General features: G+C 50.2%; 1 protein-coding gene across 3 annotated transcripts in view; it reads right to left on the minus strand.

Moving 5' to 3' along the window:
* Nucleotides 1-22224, minus strand: part of Kazn (kazrin, periplakin interacting protein) — a 998054-nt gene that overhangs the window by 97381 nt on the left and 878449 nt on the right. For all 3 annotated transcript variants that reach the window (XM_051172203.1, XM_051172202.1, XM_051172201.1), the window contains one exon: nt 14015-14206. In XM_051172203.1, coding sequence (XP_051028160.1) covers nt 14015-14206 — 192 coding nt within the window. The remainder of the gene's footprint in view (nt 1-14014; nt 14207-22224) is intronic.

Raw genomic sequence — 22224 nt, forward strand, 5'->3', positions numbered from 1 at the left:
TGTGCCCCTCAAGGCCCTTATAAACGCATTACTGACTGACCATCACTGGAACAGTGGTCCAAAAGCATTTCCCACCCTACCCTAGGGCCTTGTATGAGGCCGGGAAGGCATTTCCTGTCCCCTGAGGGGCAGGCATATCTGACATGAGGCAGGTCGGAGACCTTGTCACGCATTGTATTCATGGTCACCTTGGACCAGTGCTTCGGTCAGCGAGACTTGACCACCTCAGAGGCCAGCTCAGCACATGACCTCCTGGGATCAGGTCAGTGCCTCTTCTGGGACAGAGGCCAGCAAAGCTTCCACTCTCCTGCACAGCTGCAGGGCCCTGTCGTGACCCCAAATGGCAAAGATGGCTGGAGGTCCCTGCTTGTCTCACAGCTGGCTCTGTGCACTTTTACACAGCTCCACTCCCCCACCTCACGATGGACTGGGGATGAATCAGAAGCCAGGATCAAGCTCTCAAGGTCAGCAGCTCTTGCTTGCTCCTAAAATGTACGCTGGGCTGCAGCTGAGGCTGCGAGGCATCCGGAGGACGGGCCTGTATCCACTGAACTGCCTAGAGAAGGAACTGGGTGCAAGGGATGGAGAGACTGATGGTCCAGACCAGCCTGGATCACTAGGGACAACTTCTGGAGCAAATACTGGGGATGACTCAACAAATCTGATGCCTCTGGGGTCCAAGCAGGAGATGGGAACTCATGCCTTCCTTTCCTGACTCTTTGAGGGCTCCCCTTTTTTCTTGCTGTGACATCCATCAAAGAAGTCTCTGCTACATAGCTTCAAAATACAGAGAGAATTCTGGGGACAGATGTTGACTCCTAAACCACCTTACCCTCTCACGCACACTTCGAGGTCAGGGTACAGTGGCTGGCCAGCAGGGGTTGCCAGGCATAGCAGGTGCTCAAGTAGGCAAGGCAAGAAGGACAGGCCACTAAACAAATCTAGACCATCCACTAATCAAAAAGACCCAGTGTCAGTTTTCACCTCAGTCCCTCCAGAGACCATGGGCCATTTTCCTGACCCAGGGAGCCAGAATCAGGAAGGCAAACTTTGAGGACAAGGACAGCGTGCAGGTCCTAGAGGCACCTACAGGATTTCGAGCAGATTTATCCTACAGGCATGAATGAAAGGGGTCTGCCACCAGACCTTTAGGACATCACTGGAGGTGGGGTCTGAGTTCAGTTGGTATACAGCCTGCCTAGGCCCTGGTATGGAGCATGCTCGAGGCCCTGGATTCAGTCTTTATGTATGCAGTGGCATACATAGGGCTTGGTACCTCTTTTCTCAGTACTGAGGTAGGTAGATCAGGAGGGCCAGGAGCTCAAAGCCATCCTCATCTAGATAGTAAGTTAGTTTGAGGGTGGCCTGGCCTACATAAAACTCTGATTAAGAAGAAGGAAGGAGCCGGGCGTGGTGGCGCACGCCTTTAATCCCAGCACTCGGGAGGCAGAGGCAGGCGGATCGCTGTGAGTTCGAGGCCAGCCCTGGTCTACAAAGTGAGTCCAGGATGGCCAAGGCTACACAGAGAGACCCTGTCTCGAAAAACAAAAAAAAAAAAAAAAAAAGAAAGAAAGAAAGAAAGAAGAAGGAAGGAGGAAGGGGAGAAGGAGAAGGAGGAGGAGGGGAAGGAGTGGGAGGAGGAGGAGGAGGAGGGGAGAGGAGGAGGAAGAGGAAAGAAGGAAAAAGAAGAGAAGGAAGAAATACGAAGAAGGAAGAGGAGGAAAAGGAGGAGGAGGAAAAGAAGAAGGAGGAGGAGGAGAAGGAGGAGGAGGAGGAGAAGGAACAATGGCTATGTCAAGCTGCCCAGTACATCACGATGCTGCCCAGAACTGGAACTGAAGTGCGAAAACTGCAGGGTTGGGGCTGGAACGAAGGTGGTTAGGAGCGCTGGCTGCTCTTCCAGAGGACCTGGGTTTGGTTCCCAGGACCCACACGGTGGCTCACAACCATCTATTACTCTAGTTCCTTGGGATCTGAGGCCCTCTTCTGGCCACCTTGGGCACTGCACCCATGGTGCACAGACACAGAAGCAGGCAAAGCAAGAACAATTTTAATTTTAATATAAACTGAAGTGTGGAGACTGAGCCTGGAAAGCTACTCATCAGGAAGGCTGTATCTGCATCAGAGAATCTGCCCCGGGGTGCAGCAAGCGTGGGAGGGTGATTGAGGGATGACATGACAAGTGGTCATGGCGGCATATGCCTTTGTTCTTGGCACTTGGGAGGCGGAGGTAGAAGGATCTTTGAGAGCTTCAGGCTACTCTAGTTTTCATAGCAAGTTCTGGGCCAGCCAGGGCTACATATTGAGACCCTGTCTCAAAAGGAAATGAGAGACACATGGATCTTGCACTTGTGCATTAGGGTATGGGCCCTTCTTAGGAACCCCATGAAGCAGCCTGGGCCACCGACAGCTTTAACAGAACCAGGAAGAGCCCGTCCTACCTGATCATAAATGACCATCAACATCTGGAGGGGCTCTTAATGAGGTTAAAGGGGGCTGGTGGTGCTCCAGGAGGACAGTCTGACTATAGGGTAAAACTTTCTGTAAGATTCCACCGAGTTCTGAGATTTCCCAGCTCAGGGGCTTTCACGGAGTGGCTCTGACCGGGCCTTTGGTTTAGCAAGAAGAAATTTAACAGGTCAACCAATTTCTCTGAGAGAAGCAGGCCTTTGAGAGAGGATGCAGAGCATACGTATGGGGAAAGAAACAGGAAGCATTAAGTAGCTCTTCAAACCTTGGTGGTGCTACAATGTCACGGATATGTGCCTTAAAAAAAAAAAAAAAAAAGGTGGGCATAGCTACTCATCAGCTGCATGGGCCACTGACAATCTGTGGGCCGCTTACAGTTCATGGGTCACCTACAATGAGTGGGCCATCTACAATCCGTGGGTCACCTGCAATCCATGGGCCACCTACAACCCATGGGCCACCTACAACGTGGGCCATCTACAATCCAAGGATCACTTGCAATCCATGGGCCACCTACAATCCGTGTTTTGTAGGCCTAGGGACATGTGCAAAGGCAGCCTGCACAGGCTTCATCACGTATGTATCCAAGGGCAAGGAAACAAGGATGTCAAGGCTGAGGAAAGATGAGGGAAGCGGGATCAGCCTAAAAGATGCCACTTTTCCTATCCACCTCTTAGTGTCCACAGTCTCTGAACTTCTCTGGCTGTGGCTCTAGAGAGTCAGTCATCACCTCCCAGCATTCCCTGAGGCAATGTTTCACTGTCAGCCCCTGTCCCTGCCTGTTCAGGCTGCTCTCCTGTCTCTCTGTCTGACCATTTCCCTAAAGCAGTACTTGCTGTCTCTGCCATCGTCACCCATGAACTGGAGTTCAAACCCAGCTCCACCCAGGAACTGCCCTGTAACCTGGACACCCACAGCTGCTTGGTCCTTGTCCCCACTTCTGGGAAAATAGCAGCATCTGTTTTATGTGACTATCAGGGTAACATGAGCCTGAGTTCTGTAGGGTGTGGCTCATAAAAAGATGGATGTGAGCCATCACTATCAAAACCGGCCTCTCCTTTGGGGGGCCCCCAAAGGAAAAGTTTTCATAAGAACACAAAGATGCTGCTTGCCTTTTTTTCCTTTAAATTTATATTTAGTTTGTACATAGCTGGTGCAAAAGCAATGGTGGTATTCATGTCCTAGTAGAAATCACACCGGTGGTGCCAAATTGTGTTAGCAGAACTATGTTCTTCATATTGTTTATTCAAGTTTTAAAACACAAAACCACAAACTGAGGCTGGGGAGATGGTTCAGCAGTTAACATGCTTGTTATGCAAGCACGAGGACCTGAGTTCAAATCCTCTCACATGCACATAAAAGCCAGACATAGTTGCTCATGCCAATAACCCAGTACTATAGGGCGGAGACAGGAAGCCAGTCACCTTAGCGAAAACAGCAAGTCTCAGGCTTAGTGAGAGACTCTGCCTCAAAAGCAAGGTGGAGAGCAATTAAGAAAGACAACAAACACCAGCCTCTGGCCTCTGCATGCGGGCTCATGGGAGCACACACACACCACATGTACACACACAGCTTAAGAGTGTCTTTGAGGGGCTAGAGAGATGCCTCAACAACTGGGAGCACTGACTGCTCTCCCAGAGGACCCCTGGTTCAATTCCTGGCACCCACATGGCAGCTTACAACAGCCTGCAACTCAAAGATCTGGCAGACATACATTCAGGCAAAACACCAATGCATATAAAGTAAAAATAATTTTTAAAATAGTGTTTTTGATAACAATGTGAGTATAACTCAGCAGCAGGGTGTAGGCAGAGCATGCACCAGGCCCTGGTTCAATAAATTCGCCACTTAAAAAAATTATTTTAAAAAGGATATGCCCAATGAAGCAGTAAAAACTACTAATAACTTTGAACCCCCTTCATATGTGTCTTTAAATCAAATGGGATATAATTTATGGGTTTTGCTGCATTTAAAGGTGGAATGGACGCATGCGGGGGATTGAAGGGAAATATTTAGGTAGTTGAGTTGTCAGCTAAACTATCTACTTACAATATTATTGCCTGTATCTATTTACTTGTGTGTTGGGAGGTGCTTATGGAGGTCAAAGGACAATTTACAGGAATTGGTTCTTTCCTTCCATCAAGTAGGTCCTAGCTATCAAACTAAGGTCACCAGGCTGGTGTCAAGCTCCTTTTAGCTGCTGAGCCATCTCTAAAATGGCTTCTTTTTCTTCTCCTCCTCCTCCTCTTCCTCCTCCTTCTCCTTCTTTTTTGGTTTTTCAAGACAGGGTTTCTCTGTGTAGCCTTGACTGTCCTGGACTTGCTTTGTAGACCAGGCTAGCCTCGAACTCACAGAGATCTGTCTGCCTCTGCCTCCCAAGTGCTGGGATTAAAGGCGAGTGCCACCAGTGCCCAGCCTAAAATGCCTACTTCTTTTTTTTTTTTTTTTTTGGTTTTTTTCGAGACAGGGTTTTTCTGTGTAGCCTTGGCCATCCTGGACTCACTTTGTAGACCAGGCTGGCCTCGAACTCACAGCGATCCGCCTGCCTCTGCCTCCCGAGTGCTGGGATTAAAGGCGTGCGCCACCACGCCCAGCTTTTTTTTTTTTTTTTTTTTTTTTTGGTTTTTCGAGACAGGGTCTCTCTGTGTAGCCTTGGCCATCCTGGACTCACTTTGTAGACCAGGCTGGCCTCGAACTCACAGCGATCCGCCTTCCTCTGCCTCCCGAGTGCTGGGATTAAAGGCGTGCGCCACCACGCCCGGCTAAATGCCTACTTCTTAACAGAACTCTGTGTGCTCTTGAGAGAACGGCAGACCTACAAACCATGGCATCTAGTAAATGACTTAACAGAATTCCCAAATGAACCAAGAGCACCTGCGACCCCAGGCAAACCAGTGGCAGCATGTATTGCCATGATGGTACCTGAACTTCAGAGTAAAATATCCAGGCTTGAAAATAGTTTAGTGAAAAAAAAAAAAGAAAAAAAAAAAAAAAAAGAAAATAGTTTAGTGGTTAGAACACTAGCCCTGCAAACCTGATGACATGAGTTCAATCCTTAAAACCCATTTAAGGTGGAATAAGAGAACGAACAGACTCCACAAAGTTGTCCTCTGTCTGCCACACATGCACCATAGCATGTGTACACACACACTGATGATGATGATGATTACTTTTGAGACAGGGTCTCTCTTCATAGCCCTGGTTGTCTTGAAACTCACGACATATACCAGGATGACCTTGAACTCACAAAGACCCACCTGCCTCCAGAGTGCTGGGATCAAAGATACCATGTCCAGCTAATAATATTAATGTTTTTATTTTTTGGTTTTTCGAGACAGGATTTCTCTATGTAGCCTTGGCTATCCTGGACTCATTTTGTAGACCAGGCTGGCCTCGAACTCACAACGATCCACCTGCCTCTGCCTCCCGAGTGCTGGGATTAAAGGCGTGCGCCACCACGCCTGGCTAATTTTTAAAAGAACTTTATTTTAGAGCAGTAAGAGTCAGAATTCTGGCAAAGTTGACCCACCACCATGACAGCGTACAAAGTCTCTCCATACTGAAATGACCTTTTGGGAGAAAACGCAGGTGGTGTTAACACGTGGACCTCTGAAAACAAATAATAAAATAGTCAACATTTGGACCACCCACCTAGTGTGGTGGTGGGTGCCGACAATCCTAACAGTGTGGAGGTAGAGATAGGAAGGCCAGAAGTTCAAGGCTAGCCTTGGCAACAGAGGGAGTTTGAAGCCGGCCTGGACTACATGAAACCCTGTCTCAGAAACAAACAACAACAGAACCTTTGGAAGATCTGAACTACTCTGAGAACCACTGTTTTCCAAGCGGTGGGTGCACATAGGAAACAGTCGCGTGTGGTAAATACCCATTTGAGGTACAAGCTGACAAATATATCTCTGGATGAGGTTTTGGACTCCACACTGCAAGGAGTCCTCCAGGACACAACCTACCACCCAGAGAGCTTTCCTGAGGACAAGGACTAGCCATGGCTATCCAATGAAGGTAATCACCACACTCCTCTGCTTCCCAACCCCTCATGTGTGCTGTCAACCTCCAACCAAAACATTGCAGGAGCCCAGAGGACCCTCACTCTGCTATGACATGGGCAGAGGAGTTTTTCAGAAGCAGCAGGAAAGCCAAGTGTGCCAGTCATACCTGTAATCTTGGCACCTGGAGGCAGAAGGAGGAGGCAGGTGGATTGCTGTGAGTTTGAGAAAGCCAGCCTGAGCTACCCAGTCTCTCAAAAAACAAACAAACAAACAAACATCAAACACCTGGAGTGAATGAATGAAGGAACTAAAGCCCAAAGTTGGACATGGTAGTGCACATCTTTAATTCCAGCACTGAAGAGGAGGCAGGAGGATATCTGTGTTTGAGACCAGCTTGGTCTACAGAGTGAGTTCCAAGGGCTACAGAGAGACCTTGTCTCAAAGAACAAACAACATGAAACACCAGACACAAGGTTGTACTCCACTCAAACCCTTTCAGGTGAGACTAGTTATTTCTCATTTTAATAACAAAAAACAGGGGCTAGAGAGATGGTTCAGAGGTTAAGGACACTGAGTACTTCTCCAAAGGTCCTGAGTTCAATTCCCAGCAACCACATGGTAGCTCACAACCATCTATAATGTCATCTGATGCCTTCTGGCCTTCAGGTGTACATGTAGGCAGGGCACTGAATACATAATAATAAATAAATATTAAAACAACAACAACAAAAACAAAAACAAAAAAACAGCAATGCTGGGCTGGAGAGATGGCCCAGTGGCCCACTGGCTGCTCTTCCAGAGGACCTGTGTTCAATTCTCTGCACCCACATAGCAGCTCACGTCTGTCTGTAACTCCAGTTCCAGGGCTTCTGACACCCTCACACATGCAGGCAAAACACCAACAAACATAAAAAAAAAAAAAAAAATCAATGCTAGTTAGTGGTGCTAATATGTATCAGTTCATTGTTACTTTAAAACAAATTACTGAGAATTCAGATATTTCACCAGTGTTAAGTTCTTGACTGATAAATAGTGATAAATCAAGGCATTAAAAACAGCTTCTGCGGAGTTTGAGTTCCCTAGAAGCTTTAGAAATGTTTGAGAAACAGAATCTTATAGAAGGCTGGGCGTGGTGGCACACGCCTTTATCAGCAGCACTCAGGAGGCAGAGGCAGGAGGATCTGTATGAGTTCGAGGCCAGCCTGGTCTATAAAGCAAGTCCAGGACAGCCAGGGCTACACAGAGAAACCCTGTCTCAGGGGAAGAAAAGAAAAGAAAAGAAAAAGGAAACAGGAGTTAGAGAGATGGCTCAATGGTCATGCACTCAGACTACTCTTGCAGAGGACCCGGGTTCAGTTCCCAGCACCCACACCAGGTGGCTCCCAACCACCTCTAACTCCAGCCCCAGGGATCCAACACCCTCTTCTGGCCTTCACAGGTAACTGCACTCATGTGTATATGCACACATATTCATATACATAAATTTAATAGGTAAATTAATTAATCAAATATGGGGCTGAGGGTGTGGCTGAGTTGGCAGACTGCCTGTCTAGCATGCACCAAGCCCTGGGTTTGGTCCCCAAACACCATGCAAACAAGTCTGTAAGTCCAGCAGTCAGGAAGCAGAAGCAGGAGGATGAGGAGTTCAAGGCCAGCCCCTATACCACAGCCATTCTGAGGCCAGCCTAAAATAGGAGACCTTCCTTTTCTCAACAAACAGACAACAGGGCCAATGAGATAGCTCAGGGGGTAAAGGCCCCTGCTGCCAACCCTGATGACCCACAGAGTGGAAGGAAAGAGGAGATTCTTGCAAACTGTCCTCAGCCCTCCACACAAATGCCCTGGTGTACACACACGAGCATGAGTTCACACACACACACACACACACACACACACACACACACACACACACACACGCACGCACGCACACACTCCACACATCCCCAAATTAGAAACGCAGCACAGAAAATAACAAGAGAAGAAAAACAAGCTTCTTCAAACCAGATCTTTGTCATGTTATAGTGGCCAAAAGAGGGAGAGAGAAGAAACCATGAAAACGACTCTACGATGACAGGAAAATGGCTGAATAAATAATGGAGTCTCCATTTGGTGGAACATTATGCAGTCATTAAAAATTATGTCCTCGAGTCGTATTTATCGTTGTTGGAAATTGCTCGGCATGTTTAACACACTGTTAAAATATATTTTTTTTTTTTAACTGAAAGAAAGCAATTTTCATGACTATGACACCGCAATTTAGAGGGAAGTAGGGAAATGGAATCCTGGGAAATTGACAGATACCAGATGCTCCTGCAAGCTCCCAGAGAGCAGTAGATGTCATGGGGAGGGCATCTAGGGGTGAGTTTAGACCGCCCCCCCCAATACCATACCATGCTTCTTGCTCATTTACTTTCTACTTTTAAACTCACAATGAGACCAAACACCTCAAGCCAACATTTCCACGCTCACTCCCATGACAGCAGAGGCGCTTTCCAAGTCTCCCCACCCCCACCCCCACCGCCAAGTGATTCTCTTCCTAGTCTGATGTCAGCACTGGTGGCCACTATTCCAATGTCTGCTTGGGTTCCAAATCCTCATCCAAGCTGCAAACTTCAGGTCTCATCCAAACTGCAAGATGGTGGAAAGGGAGACTCTGCCAGGGCGGAAGTCTTTGGGGCATTGTTTTTCCCCTGGGGCCACTGGCTGTTAACATGTGTCATTACCATCTGCTACCTGCTCTGCAGGCACACGTCTGCTCACGTCTGCTCACTCTCCTCATTACAGTGCGTAAATCCCTCTGCATGCCCAACCGCCACCTGCCACATCTGTCTGCAATTTGTGCACCCTGCACAGTGGCTGGTGAGGAAGTTGAATTCTGCTAAGATGCTGCAGGATTCCAGGCGGAATGTTCTAGGTGGCTGAAGGTATCCAGCCACTAGCTTTTTGGGGAGACTGTTGCCTTGAAAGCATGGGTTCTGGGGTGCTTCTGACCTAGAAGCCATACAGGTGGTAGCTCTGAGAAGAACTCAAAGGCAGGCCCTGCCCGTGGTACCTGCCAATCACGAGACTTCTGTATAAATTTCAGTAAGCAGTGGGCCAGTCCTCTGTGAGGCAGTCACTCTCACTGCCCCTGAACGTAAGGATTACGGGTACTACCATTACCTTAAAGGAATGCAGGCTCAGGCAGGACAGGAACTTTAGACAAGGTCAAAATGAGTAAGCATTTAGGGCCAGGTGTGGTGGCTCACACCTGCAATCCCAGCCCTTGGGAAGCTGAGGCAGGTGGATCCCAGTGACTTAAAGGCCAGCCTGGGCTACATAGTGAGTGCAAGACTAGCCTGGGCAATAAAGTGAAATGTGGTATCGACACAATAGAGGTAGATACAGCTGGGGTGCAAGTTCAGTTTTAATCTGACTCCAGAGCCAGCCAGCCAGCCATCTTCTGTCTCAAGCTGACTCCACAGTGGACATGGGCAGACGAAGGACAAGGTGTGTTAGTGAAACAGAAAAGGCCTCGCTCTGTCTTGCTGGGCTCTGGGACATTGGTCAAGTTACTTGACACCCCTGAGGCTCAGCCAGTGTTTACACAGGAAGCTCACACCAAGTCCCCTGGTCTCTTGCAGAGAGGCCAGCATCAGGGGATCTCAGCCAGATGGGTAGAAAATTTTATGTGTTGGTTTGAATGAGAATGGTCCTCACAGGCCTATATTTGAATACACGGTCCCCAGTGGGTGGCACGGTTTAGGAAGGATTAGGAGGTGTGGCCTTACTAGAGGAGGTGTGTCAGTGGGGGCTGGACTTTGAGATTTCAAAACCCCATGCCATCTCTCTCAGCCTCATGGTTGTCATCTCAACATGTAGGCACTCAGCTGCTGCTCCAGCACCATGCTTGCCTGCTGCCATGCTCCCCACCATGATGAGCATGGACTTACCCTGTGAAACTATTAGCCCCCCCAATAAACTGTTTTCTGTAACTTGCTTTGGTCACGGTGCCTTGTCACTGCAGCAGAAAAGTCAGTAAGACAGCTTAGAGCCCCAAGTCAGGGAAACACGCCTGGACCATCCACATTTCTGCATTACTCATGGTTTATGAAAATACTAAATAGGAAATCCTAGAAGTCATTCATAAGTTGTTTTGTTTTGTTTTGTTTGGTTTGCTTTGGTTTTGATTTTCTGAGTCAGGGATTCTCGTATAACCTTAGCTGTCCTGGACTCTCTTCATAGACCCAGGCTGGCCTCGAACTCACAGAGATTTGCCTGCCTCTGCCTCCCAAGTGCTGGGATTACAGGCCTGCGCCACCCCATTGGCCATTCATACATTTTAAGTAACTTCTCGCATGTATATGTATGTGTGTCCGTCCGTCCGTCCATCCATCCATCCATCCATCCATCCATCTATCTATCTACCTATCTATGGAGGCCAGAGGTCCATGCCAGATGTCTTCCTCACTCACTCTTCACTTTTTTTGTTTTGTATTGTTTTGTTTCGAGACAAGGTCTCTCTGTGTTACCCTTGGCTGTCCTGGACTTGCTTTGTAGACCAGGGTAGTCTCGAACTCACAGCAATCCACCTGTCTCTGCCTCCCCAGCGAGCTCCCAGGATCCTCTTGTTTCTGCCTTCCCAGCGCTGTGGTTACAGCTGCACACTGCTATGCCTTGCTTTCAACTATGAGTGCTAAGAATTGAACATAGGTCACGTGCTTGCATCTGAACTATCTCTTCAGCCCCTTACTGACTTTAAATAAATAGTTGCATCCCCTCTGCTCTATCATTAGCTTCTCTTTGTAAGTTCTACCTGTGCAGATATGTAAGGTAACCTTTGTCACAGGACACATGGACAGAAAAACACATAGTGCGTCCAGGCTCCATACTATCTAGGCAACATCTTAAAACATGTCCCCAGGACACGAGGGATGTCAGATGCTCACCCTGTGCCTTGATGCAGACATCACCGTTTTAAAATTCTCACTCCTGTTGCAGCCCTGGATTCTTGCCCATTGCTCAGGTCAGGGTAGGATGTGGTGGTCCAGGAGCCGAGGAGCAGTGGGGTATACAAGCTTGGGCCCTGCCTATGCCTCCTGGCCCATAAACCGTCTCCTTTGAGCTAAATAACACAGCTAAGAATTCTGCTGCGGGCCAAGGACAGGGGAGGAAGGGACCTCTGCTCCTAAAAAGAACTCTGGGAAAGGTGCAAGAGGCAGAGTCTGGTGCTTCCCTGAGCTGGTACCAACTTTGCACAGGGGTGTCAGGCTCAGGGAGACCAAGGACCTCAGCTTGCACAGCCTGGGCCCTGCAGCACCACCCCTGGGAGCCTCCGGGCCATAAGACTCCACAGTGAAGACAGGAGGGATATTATGAGGACCTTGAGCCCAGTATAGGTCGGCTACACACATTGGAGTAGACCTGTGGATGGCCGCACAAAAGGCAGGCGCATTTGGCAAAATGACTGCCCAAGCATGCGAACATCATGTATGTGGCAGCTGGGCCACTATGTCAACCACCATCAATACTCTGTCACAAGAACCCTGAGTCAACTAGTATGAATGAAAATGACCCCTATAGGCTCACGGGACTATTAGGCAGTATGGCCTTGTTGGAGGAAGTATGTCACTGCAGGTGGGGTTCGGGGTTTCAGAAGCCAAGCCAGGCCTAATGAATGAATGAATGGCCTCTCACTCTTCCTGCTGCCTGCTGATCCAGATGTAGAACGCTCAGCTACCTCTCCAGCACCATGTCTGCCTGCAGGCTGCCAGCTACGCTTCCCACCATGACAATAAACTAAACCTCTGAACTGTAAGTCAGCCCCAATTCAAAAAAAAATTTTTTTCCCTTATAAGAGTTGCCATGGTCATGGTGTCTCTTCACAATCATAGAGACCCTAACTAAGACACTGACAAAATAAGTGTCCCACATGCCTTGAGAGCCACACACATTATCCTCCCAATGGCTCCTGGGGGATGTCAATGAAGTGTCCCACGGCCACCTGCTGAGTCAGCCTAGCAGACCAAAGCTAGTGTCAGGGAAAGCTGTTGTGACCTAGGAGGCTCACCAGCCAGCAAAATCCATCTCCCTTCAAGCTGTGAGAAGTCCACCTGGGGCAAAGCCAGACAGCAAGAAAGTTCATATCCCAGCCTTGTGACCCTAGAGCAATGTGTGACCAGGCTCCTGCCAAGGACAACCTCTGACCCTCCACTGTGGCCCTTTGCATGGTGTCTCACGGGCCAAGAGGCTCAAGTACTCCCTCCCCAGCCTGAGATGCTCAACCAGGACTGGTCAAAGGAAAAACTTGGCTGCTCTGTGTGTGACGGCCGTCTAAGTAATGAGCCAGCTCTGGCTCCAGGGACAAAGCTCTTCTAGTTGTCTGGCAGGTGTGTTCAACCTGCAGCCCTCAGGTATAGCGCAAAAATCATAAACTGACTTAAAACATGAGATTTAAAAAAAAAAAATTTTTATAACTAGACTGCACAGTTCTCCGGGGTGAACTTGGCAGATGACAACTGTCACAATGTCAAAAAGCTGAACGCACTCTGAGGGAGAAGGCAGCATGCACACCCTAAAAGCTGGTCTCGGGAGACATTGTGGGACCAACTTCATGAAGCACCACGGCAGCTGCATCTCAGACAGGCTTCCTACTTTTCCTCAAAGAACCTTCTGGAACCTTCCCAGAAGCCCAGAGCGTGGCCAAAAAGCCTTACAGGAGAAAGGGGACTGAGAGCTGTCTCAGGGAGGCTGGGTTGCACTTGAGGCCCATAGGTCTGTAATCTCTAGTTAGCCAGTGACCAAGGAACTGTGGAGAATTCCTACACGCCTGTATAGGTTCCAATGCCCCCGCCCCCAAACAGCATCACGGCTGCATAAGGCAACGTCTCACAGAGAAAGTACGCTGAGCTGAGTGGTTAGGGTAAACCCATGCCCTTCTCAGAGCCTACCTTGGGGGAACGGGAGTGACCTGCTGTGCGATATATGGGGATGTACGTGATAGCAATGTGATAACTGATATCGGGGGAACGGAACAGGGCCACAGTCACCTCTCCAGCTGAGCCCAGCACGTGCTCAGTCCTGAGCAGGGAGGTCCCGCAGGCTCCCAAGAACATAGAGTAGACTCAGCAGTGGGCCAGTGTTCTCTGGTTTAATCAAAGATGGCTCCCGACGAGGCCCCAGCTCTCTCTGAGAATCTATGGGCAGCTAGGAGTTGCTGGAGGCAGAGAAGACATTTGCTTTAGTGGTCAAGCCACTGACCAGGTGCCCAAGTTCCTGGAGACAGTCCTTTATCCACACTCTTGTGAGCAACCCTAATGAGACTCAGGGGCGGACACAGAAGGGGGACTAGCGGAGAAGACAGAAGGATCAGCAGGAATATACACTGATGAAAAGCTTCAAATAAGTTTTTTTTTTTTTTAAGTTCATTTGCTATTTAATCCTCAGAGCAGCTGTCACCCCAGGACAAGATGTGATAGAGGCCAACTCCAGGGAGTTCGGAACAGCTGGGAGGGCCAGGGCGGGCCTTCCAAGTCTGTCCCCTGTCGCCTGCCACTCACCTTGCAAGGCTTCTTTGGCTCTGGCCAGTTCCTGCTCCTTCTGCACCAGCTGCACCCGTAGCTCGGTGGCTGAGAGGACCTCGGAGCACTTGCCACCCTGTGACTCCTCCAGGTCCTTGGCCAGCATTTCCTTCATCTGCCGGAGAAGGTGCACTTCCTCCTGGAGCTGGACCACTTCCTCCCGCAGGAGCACTAGGAGACAAAAGCAGCTTGTCAGAGGTGGCGAGGGGGGGTTGGGGGGGATGAGTGGGGGGGGGGGGACGGGGTGAGGGGCTGGAAAGGCTCAGGCAACTGTGAGCCATGCACACAGGACCTTTTCCTAAATGGGCCCTGGCCCCACCCACTCCACACACATACAATCTGCTATACTTCTGGGGCCACTCGGTATCCTCTCAATGGCCACAGACTTAGAGGTCAACATTCTGACCAGGAGTCACCTCATGCCTAGGGAACCTCCCTCAAACCTGAGGCAGGTACCAACAGGAGCCTCACTTCATACCTCAGGCCACTGCAGCTTGATGAGGTTAAGGACTCTGAAAGGCCAGGTGATATGCGCTACACGTATGACTCTGGTACTAAGTCAGAATTTGAACACAGTGTCACACTGGGGAACCAGTGCCGAAGGGCACAGTTACATCCTGCAGAGCAGTGCCCCTTTGGGGTTCTGCACCCCACAGAGAACACAGCATTGACAGGCATAGCCCCAAGAATGGGGGCACCATGGGGTGTAGGACATAACAGCAACTACATCCAGCCCTGTGTGTGCATCCCAAGAGACTCTTGTGTCTTCACAAGGTGCCCCTGGGTAATAGATAAGCCTTTAAAGATGAGAGCTCGAGCTGGAGAGATGGCTCAGTGGTTAAGAGCACTGTCTGCTCCTCCAGCAATCCTGAGTTCAATTCCTGGCAACCACATGGCGGCTCCCAACCATCTATCCTGGGATCTGATGCTCTCTTCTGGCATGCAGGTGTATACACAGATAGAGCACTCATCTACAGCAAATGAATAAATCTTTAAAAAAAAAAAAAAAAAAAGATGAGAGCTCATGGGAGTGTCATTTGCCACTGTAGTCCGGAGGGCCCCGGTGTGTTCCTTTAAGCACCAATAAACCCCAAACTGCAGCACTGCGCAGATTTTATGGGCCTTCCCGATGACCACTCTTGTAAAGTCACATCAAGAATGAAGTTGCCAGGTACAGTCGGTCGCACACTTGTTTAATTAACACCAGCATCAGAGGGTAAGGCGGGAGAGGTTCTGCAGGTTCAACCAGCCTGGGCTAATAATGAATTCCAGGCCAGCCTGAGCTATAGAGTAAGACTCTTACCTTCCCTCCACTCTCTAAAAGAGTGAGTCCTCATCTCCCGGTGGCAGGAGAGGAACCGAGTGGAAGGACACAGCAGCAGCTCTGGAGACAGTCCCAGAGCCTCTGCTGAAGGCAGCTCCAGCAGTGTGCCCTCCCAGCCCTACCCACCCTCCACTGCAACCACGAGGCTCTTTCATACTCCCCACTATCCTCCCCCAGCTCCTTCATATGACACACATCGGCGCTCCCCCCCCCCCCCAGACGCAGATGCTTCTTCCCCCAAAGATCCCAGCGCCTGCTTGCTCTCTTTCTCCAGCACAGGCTGCCGTTTGTCCAGGCCTCTCTGAAAACCTGCAGGGTAAGTTTGCTTGGTCCTGCCCTAGCCCCATTCGCTCCAGGCACACCTCTCCCAGCAGGAGGTCAGATCACAAAAGGCCTTAACTCCAGCCACCTGTTTCCCTTGCTCTGGCTTGCCATCTGTTAGTGGTCCCCAAGACTCTGGAATTCTCTCCTTTTATCAATGGTCTCCATTTGCTCATCCTGACAGGGTCCCTTTGCACACTCACCTGTCACCCAGAGCTTATTTCAGAATCAAGTGTGAATGACTGCTAGCACAAATCCAATAACACTACACTGTGCAGTTAGTTTTTGTTTGCTTAAAAAATTACACACACACACACACACACACACAAGTACTCTAAGGAACCCACTAAAGTCCCTTATTGTCCATGCAAGCGGCAGTGGATCTCAAGAAGCCCTGTCAGTCCCTTGTCAACTCTCCCTCATCTTTAAGTTCTTTCTTGGGGTTTTGTTTGTTACACACCACAGGCATCCCACGCAGTCACGGCTGTTAGATTAAGAAAGTAGAACACAAATAAAAGCTAAAACCCCAGATGCATGGGGACGGGGGTGGGGTGGGGGTGGGGGGTGGGGCAGAGACACCCGAAGCTGGAAGGACTGACCTCAGGGAAGCGATGGGTCTTTTTTTAGGGTAAGTATATCCTAAGTAGCTGTGGAAAACACTTTCCCTCGGCATTCATTTGTATTGCCCTACATTCTAATTTGACTAGGTATGGTTTCCTTCCAAGTGGGGCTCTCCCCTCCCAGGGTCACAGGCCCAGGAAACAGAGTGACCCTGGGGGCTGGCATTGCTAGAACACCCTGAGGGAGTGTGTGAAGGAACAACAGTTGCTGCACCTGAGCTTGGCCAAAGGCAGACATGGGGGTGGCTCTGGCATCCCTCCCACCTAACAGGTGTACCTGACAGAGGCCCCACCCTCCAGCTTTGAAGCAGCCAATGGGAACTAGGCACACCTAACAAGGGCCCAGTCTCAGGAAACCAGGCTGGAAAAACAACTGTGGGAGAAAACGAGAGGTTCTTGTGAGCTTACGAAGCAGCCACACAGGCTGGGCAGGCAGTACAGCTTGCCGACTCTGCCCTGCACCTTCCAGGATCAGAGCCAACCTACCACATGGCCTTCAGAGATGGCCCCAGGCTGCAGTCCTGGGATCACTGGACAGGGAGGGGACTGTGGCTACAGGCCTCAGCTGTCCTACCTGTGAAATGAGGTAAATGAAACTTAAATGGAGGCTCAGGGTGTGCCTAGCACACTCAAGGCCCTGAGTTCCATCCCCAGCCGTACTCCAATAAACGACTTAATGTGCCTGACACCCTGCCCACAGTACATGAGTGACACCAATATGCACAGCCCACTTTGTCACCTGCATACAGGGGACTGAACACACACATCACAAACTAGAAAGAAAATGGCGTTAGTTTGGCTTTGTGCCTCAGAGGGATTGGCACCTTGTGGTGTGTCCTTGGACAAGACACTATCTATCTCTGTGCCTCCACAGAGGTGGTTCAAGGGGAGCACTCTTCGTAAGTCTAGAGAAATGCTACTGCTAGGGTCTGGAGCAGAGACTCTGGACTCTGATGTGTAACTGCAGCTCAGCAGTTACCAGCAAGACCAGGCCGCTTGCTGGGTTCAAATTAATAAGAAAGGAGCCAAGTTTCTCAGCAGTACAGGCCATGCTTGCTTCTCAGGCACAGGAGACTAAGGCACTGGACTGTGCTCAGTACCAACTATTGACCCTCCATTCAAGCCTGTGTAGACAGCCAGTGTAGACAACCAGTGTAGACAGCTAGCATAGACAGCCCAGTGTAGACAGCCAGCGTAGACACCACTGAGGGAGACAGGAGGAAGGCACAGGTGCTGAGCCAAGCAGCTGCTCACAGGAATCTTCCAGGACCGTCCTGGCCTCATCCAAGCACAGAAAAACAAACAGCAAACAGGAACTGTACCCTCCTGCACCGGGCAAACCACAAGCCTCAGGCCCCTGGGCAGGGAGCAGGCAGGAGCTCAGAGAGACCAGCAAAAGCCACATTCAGATGAGGGTTGCTGGGAGACTCCTGCCTCAGGGAGCTGCTTGCTACCCTTGGTGCTAACTTACCAACATAGGAGGCCCCAGGTGCCTCTTCCCTGAGGAAGAGGGAGTACAGCGTACCCTCCCCAGAGGACACATTAACAATCATTCAGTGATCCTGGGAGCTGAGATGAACCTGCTACTGCACAGCCCATCTCCTTTAGTCTGCAAGAGTTCTGCTTTCTAAAAAAAAAAAAAAGTTATTTCCCAGCATTCAATGCAGCTAAGATGGCCCATGTGACCCAGTTCTGGTCAATGGACTATAGAAAAAAATATTATTTTTTATTTTATTTTATTTTTGCTTTTTGAGACAGGGTTTCTCTGTGTAGCCTTGGTTGTCCTGGAACTCACTCTGTAGACCAGGCTGTCCTAGAACTCACAGATCCACCTGCCTCTGCCTCCCAAGTGCTGGGATTAAAGGCATGTGCCACCACCACCTGGTAGGAAAAAAAAAAGTTTTCGAGAAGGTCTGGGAAGCCAAGTCTTTCCCCCACATTTTATCTTCAGAGAACAGATTTAATGGTTGTGGCTGGAGCTGCAGCAGCCACCTCATATAAAGAGGCAATCAGTGTCTTACCTAGGCCAATCCTCACAAAAACACATGAAATAGGTACTACCATAAACACACCAACTTCATAGGTGTTAAAGGGCAGGGCCAAGGTCACAGTCAAGAGCCAGGCACTGGTCCTGAGCGTGTGCTATCAGCACCCTGTTCCACCTTCTACAAATGCCATCCAGTTCTGAGTTCTGAGACGTACTGTGGGAACAGTGATGTTTGCTGATTCCCTCACACAAGCATCCCAGCGCTCATCTACGTGAAGCACACTAAGAGAGCTACAGAGTCCAGGGCAGTGTAACTGTGGGTGCCTCCCCAGTGGTCAGACCACCTACTGTCTACCGCTAACTGAAAACATAAGGCTCAGGAGAGGTGCGTAGCTTGTGGGTGACTTTAGCAGCAGAGCCCAGGTCTTTCTCAGTCCTGGGATGGAGTGGCAGTGGAGTCACCTCCTCAACCTCATCCTCATCCATCACACCCCTCTTCACTGCCCCCAGGAGTGGGCTTGCTCTTGTCCTCACGGTGGACTAGCACCTGCAGTCCCTGAGAAGGATATGGGGTTCCTCAGAGACGGGGTTGCACCCCGGTGTCATCTTCTCATAGAGACAGGCCAGGGAGTTAGCGGGGGTCAGTCTTGGTTCCTCTGCTTCCTGATGTGGACCCCTCGCATCTGACCCGAATGCAAAAACTGAAGCCAAGACTGGTTTCCTCACCTTCAGTAAACATTACACAAGGTAATTAACTCTTAGGGTCTGTCCAGTCTTTTGACACCGTGACACAATGTTGCCACCTACTACAAAGTCCAGGCCCTGGGAACTACAAGGAAGCTAATAATGATGATAAATATAATAATAATAAAAATATTACTTTAACATCCCTCCAAGTCTCATAGTTTTAAGTAAGTTTTATCACATTGTGTGGTACTGCACTCACAATTATCCTGGGCACACACTGCCCACCAGCCACATTGGATAGAAACATTCTGCAAAGCTTTAAATAGGTGTGAAGAGTAGTTTCTCCACCACCACTTTGTTTTGTTTTGAGATAGGGTCTTTTTACATAGCTCTGGCTATCCTGGAACTTGACTGGCCTTGAAGTGACAAGAGATCCACCAGCCTCTGCTGGGGCAGGAACTAACAGTGTGCCGCCACTCTAAGCGGCTCAATTTCATGACAGAGAATGTCTTCTTGGGGAATGCTATGGTCTGAGCACCTAAGGAACCCTGAGCCACATACCCTGACCTACAGGGTGAACTAAGGGCTGTCAGGGCAAACCTACTCAAGAAAGACAAAACAGAGCAGAGGGGGCCTGTGTGAGAAAACTGAGCCAAGGGACTGTTGCCAGCTGCCTACTACACATGGATATGTAGGTCACCAGACAGACATATACCTGCTCCTAAGCTCAGATTCTGGCTTCCTACAGCAAAGCAAATGTACTGAAGGAGACATTTAGCCCCTGAGCTAACCTGTGCTCTCTAGCTGGCCTCTTCAGAGGGATAGCCTCAGTAGCTTTGTGGACTGACTTCTGGGTTTTGGACTGTGGACAAGGGGGCCTGTATTCCCAGGAGGGTCACTTGAGCCATATATGCACAAAAGGAAAGATGACATAGAGAGGTGCCTTGCAGATGAAACAGTCACTACTGTCCCCTTCTGCCTTTTAGAGATCACAGCTGCTGTCCCTTCTGTGTCCCTGGTGGCCTTGTGCTGGGTGACAGGATCCATCCCTAAGGCCAGAGAGACACTCGAAGGTTCTGGCAAGGTACAATTACCTCTCTGTGACCTGGCCTGAGCTTGGTTGGTGGTCTTACCTGAGCTGGCCTTGTTATTGCCGAGTTTGGGCCAAGTCCTATGCAGCTGGCATGGCTGACACAGGGACACTTATTTGAAGCAAGGAGAGATGAGACACTCTTGGAGGGAAGTGTTGAGACAGACAGTGACCAGAGCGCAAAGTGACCTGAAGGGACGTGGTTAGCAGAAATACGGGAATCCAGCAAAGTGGTTCCTAGTGGGGGAGGGGTACCTGAAAGCAGACTAGGGAGGGGGCTGCTGGCAGCCCAGGGCAGAGAGTGAGGTCTCTACAGCGGCCCAGGTCCTCACCTGTGCTATATTGTACAGACAGGGAGAGACTTGTCCTGGCCAACTGGCACATTTGACCTTGGTCACCTTGACCTGGGTGGTACCAGCGAGACCTCCCAGGCCTTCTTATGTGCTCTTCACCTTGGCACCAAGGCATTTACAGGATACTGAAGCATCCTGTAAGTGGGGGTGAGGGGGGACATGGGGGTGTGGGGGTGGGTGGGCGTGGGGTTAAATGGGGCTGCTCTCTCACAGTAGGCATAGCCTGGTAACTTCAATTCCCCACCACCCCCTCCCTCTTCACAGGAGGCTCCCTAAGCAGTCATTAGTGCATCCATCTTTTCCTGGCATCTAAAAGGGGATGGGGGTGGGGGGGTGGGGGTGGGGCTGGGGGTGGGGAAGGGTGGTGTCCTAAGTAGGGGACAGTCTGTTGTGAAGCCAGAAGTGTCACAGGGAAGCACAGGAGGGGTCAGGATGTGGAGGCTTTCCTGTGTGTGCAGCCAGAGGGTAGGGTTGCAGGCGGGACTACACTGACACAGACACCCTGAGCCTGGGCCTTCCTCTTTTCTCTACAGTTGCCACGCTCCTGCCTTGGTCCCCGCCTGGAGAGGGACAACTGGAAACATCCCCCCTCTTCTCAGACCTCCACTGTTCCCAATAGCCAGGTTCCCCTGCCTGTCTCAACAGGCCCCCCCCCCCCCCCCCCCCCCCCAGGCCACCATCTCTAGCAGCTGGCTAAGAAGCTGAAGCTTGCTAGGACTCCTGTGTCACGTGATCTTGCCACGGATCTGACGCTCCCTTTCCAAACAGAAAGGACGGCCACAGACTCTTACCTTCACTAGTCCTGTCACTTACGCCTCCTCCCGCAAGCCTGCCATTGCCCCTGGGTGAGGTAACTCTTACCCCAGTGCAGGCATGGTTTGGGCATGATGGGGACCAGGTGTGACCTCCTTTTTTTTTCTCCAATTTCACACAACTGTTTATTTCTTTGGGGGTGTGTTTAATCAGCCTGCCCTGCACATTAAACTGCTCCAGTGAGGGCACTGGGCTAACCTTTCACCATCTTGCTGCCTCAGAGGCCATGGTCCCCTGCCGCCATCCCCACCCCCACCCCCAAGGAGCTACACACATTCATTCAATATCTCAGAGTTCCAATTTTCTCCTGGGACAGGGCTGTGCAGGGACCATGGGCCCTGCCCTGAGAGGAAGTCTGTAGGAAGATTGAGTGTAGTGACAGACTCATGGATTATGGGCCTCCCTGGTCTGCCTCAGACCTGGGCACCATGAAGCTGCACACGCCCCCTCACTGGGTGGTTCCAGCAACAAATACACTGTCTGGCTCGGAAGGAGAACAGGTGACTGAGTCTTGGACAGGTGGCCAGGACTGCACAGCCTCCAAGTCTAGGCTCTGGCTTTTCTGGCTTTTGGTGGCTCTAAGGAGCCAGCAGCTTGGTGGGGCAGGATGGGAGAGGGCTGGATGGCCACCTCCTCCAGCCCTCAGTGGAGTTTTTTTTTTTTTTGGGGGGGGGCTGATATTAGAAGCATCAAGCTGCCTACAGCTCACTCAAATCTAGTGGATTGACAGGGCTGTCCTAGGCTCTTGGTACAAGGAGTCACACAGAACTTATGGACGGAGTCACAGGGTCATTGCTTCTTCTGAGAGGCTGGCTCGCCCACCTTTCCTTCCTAGTTTGTTCACACCCATGGGTTAGGCTCTGCTGACGGCTAAACCTGGGCATCTCTGGTTAGAAACACCCTCCACGTTTTATTATTTTGTGGAGGCATGTTCACGTGTGAGTGCAGATGAGTTACTCATAGCACAAAAATTACTTACACGAGTAGAGGTCAG

The sequence above is a fragment of the Acomys russatus genome, chromosome 29 (assembly GCF_903995435.1).
Source record: "Acomys russatus chromosome 29, mAcoRus1.1, whole genome shotgun sequence".
NCBI lineage: Eukaryota > Metazoa > Chordata > Mammalia > Rodentia > Muridae > Acomys > Acomys russatus.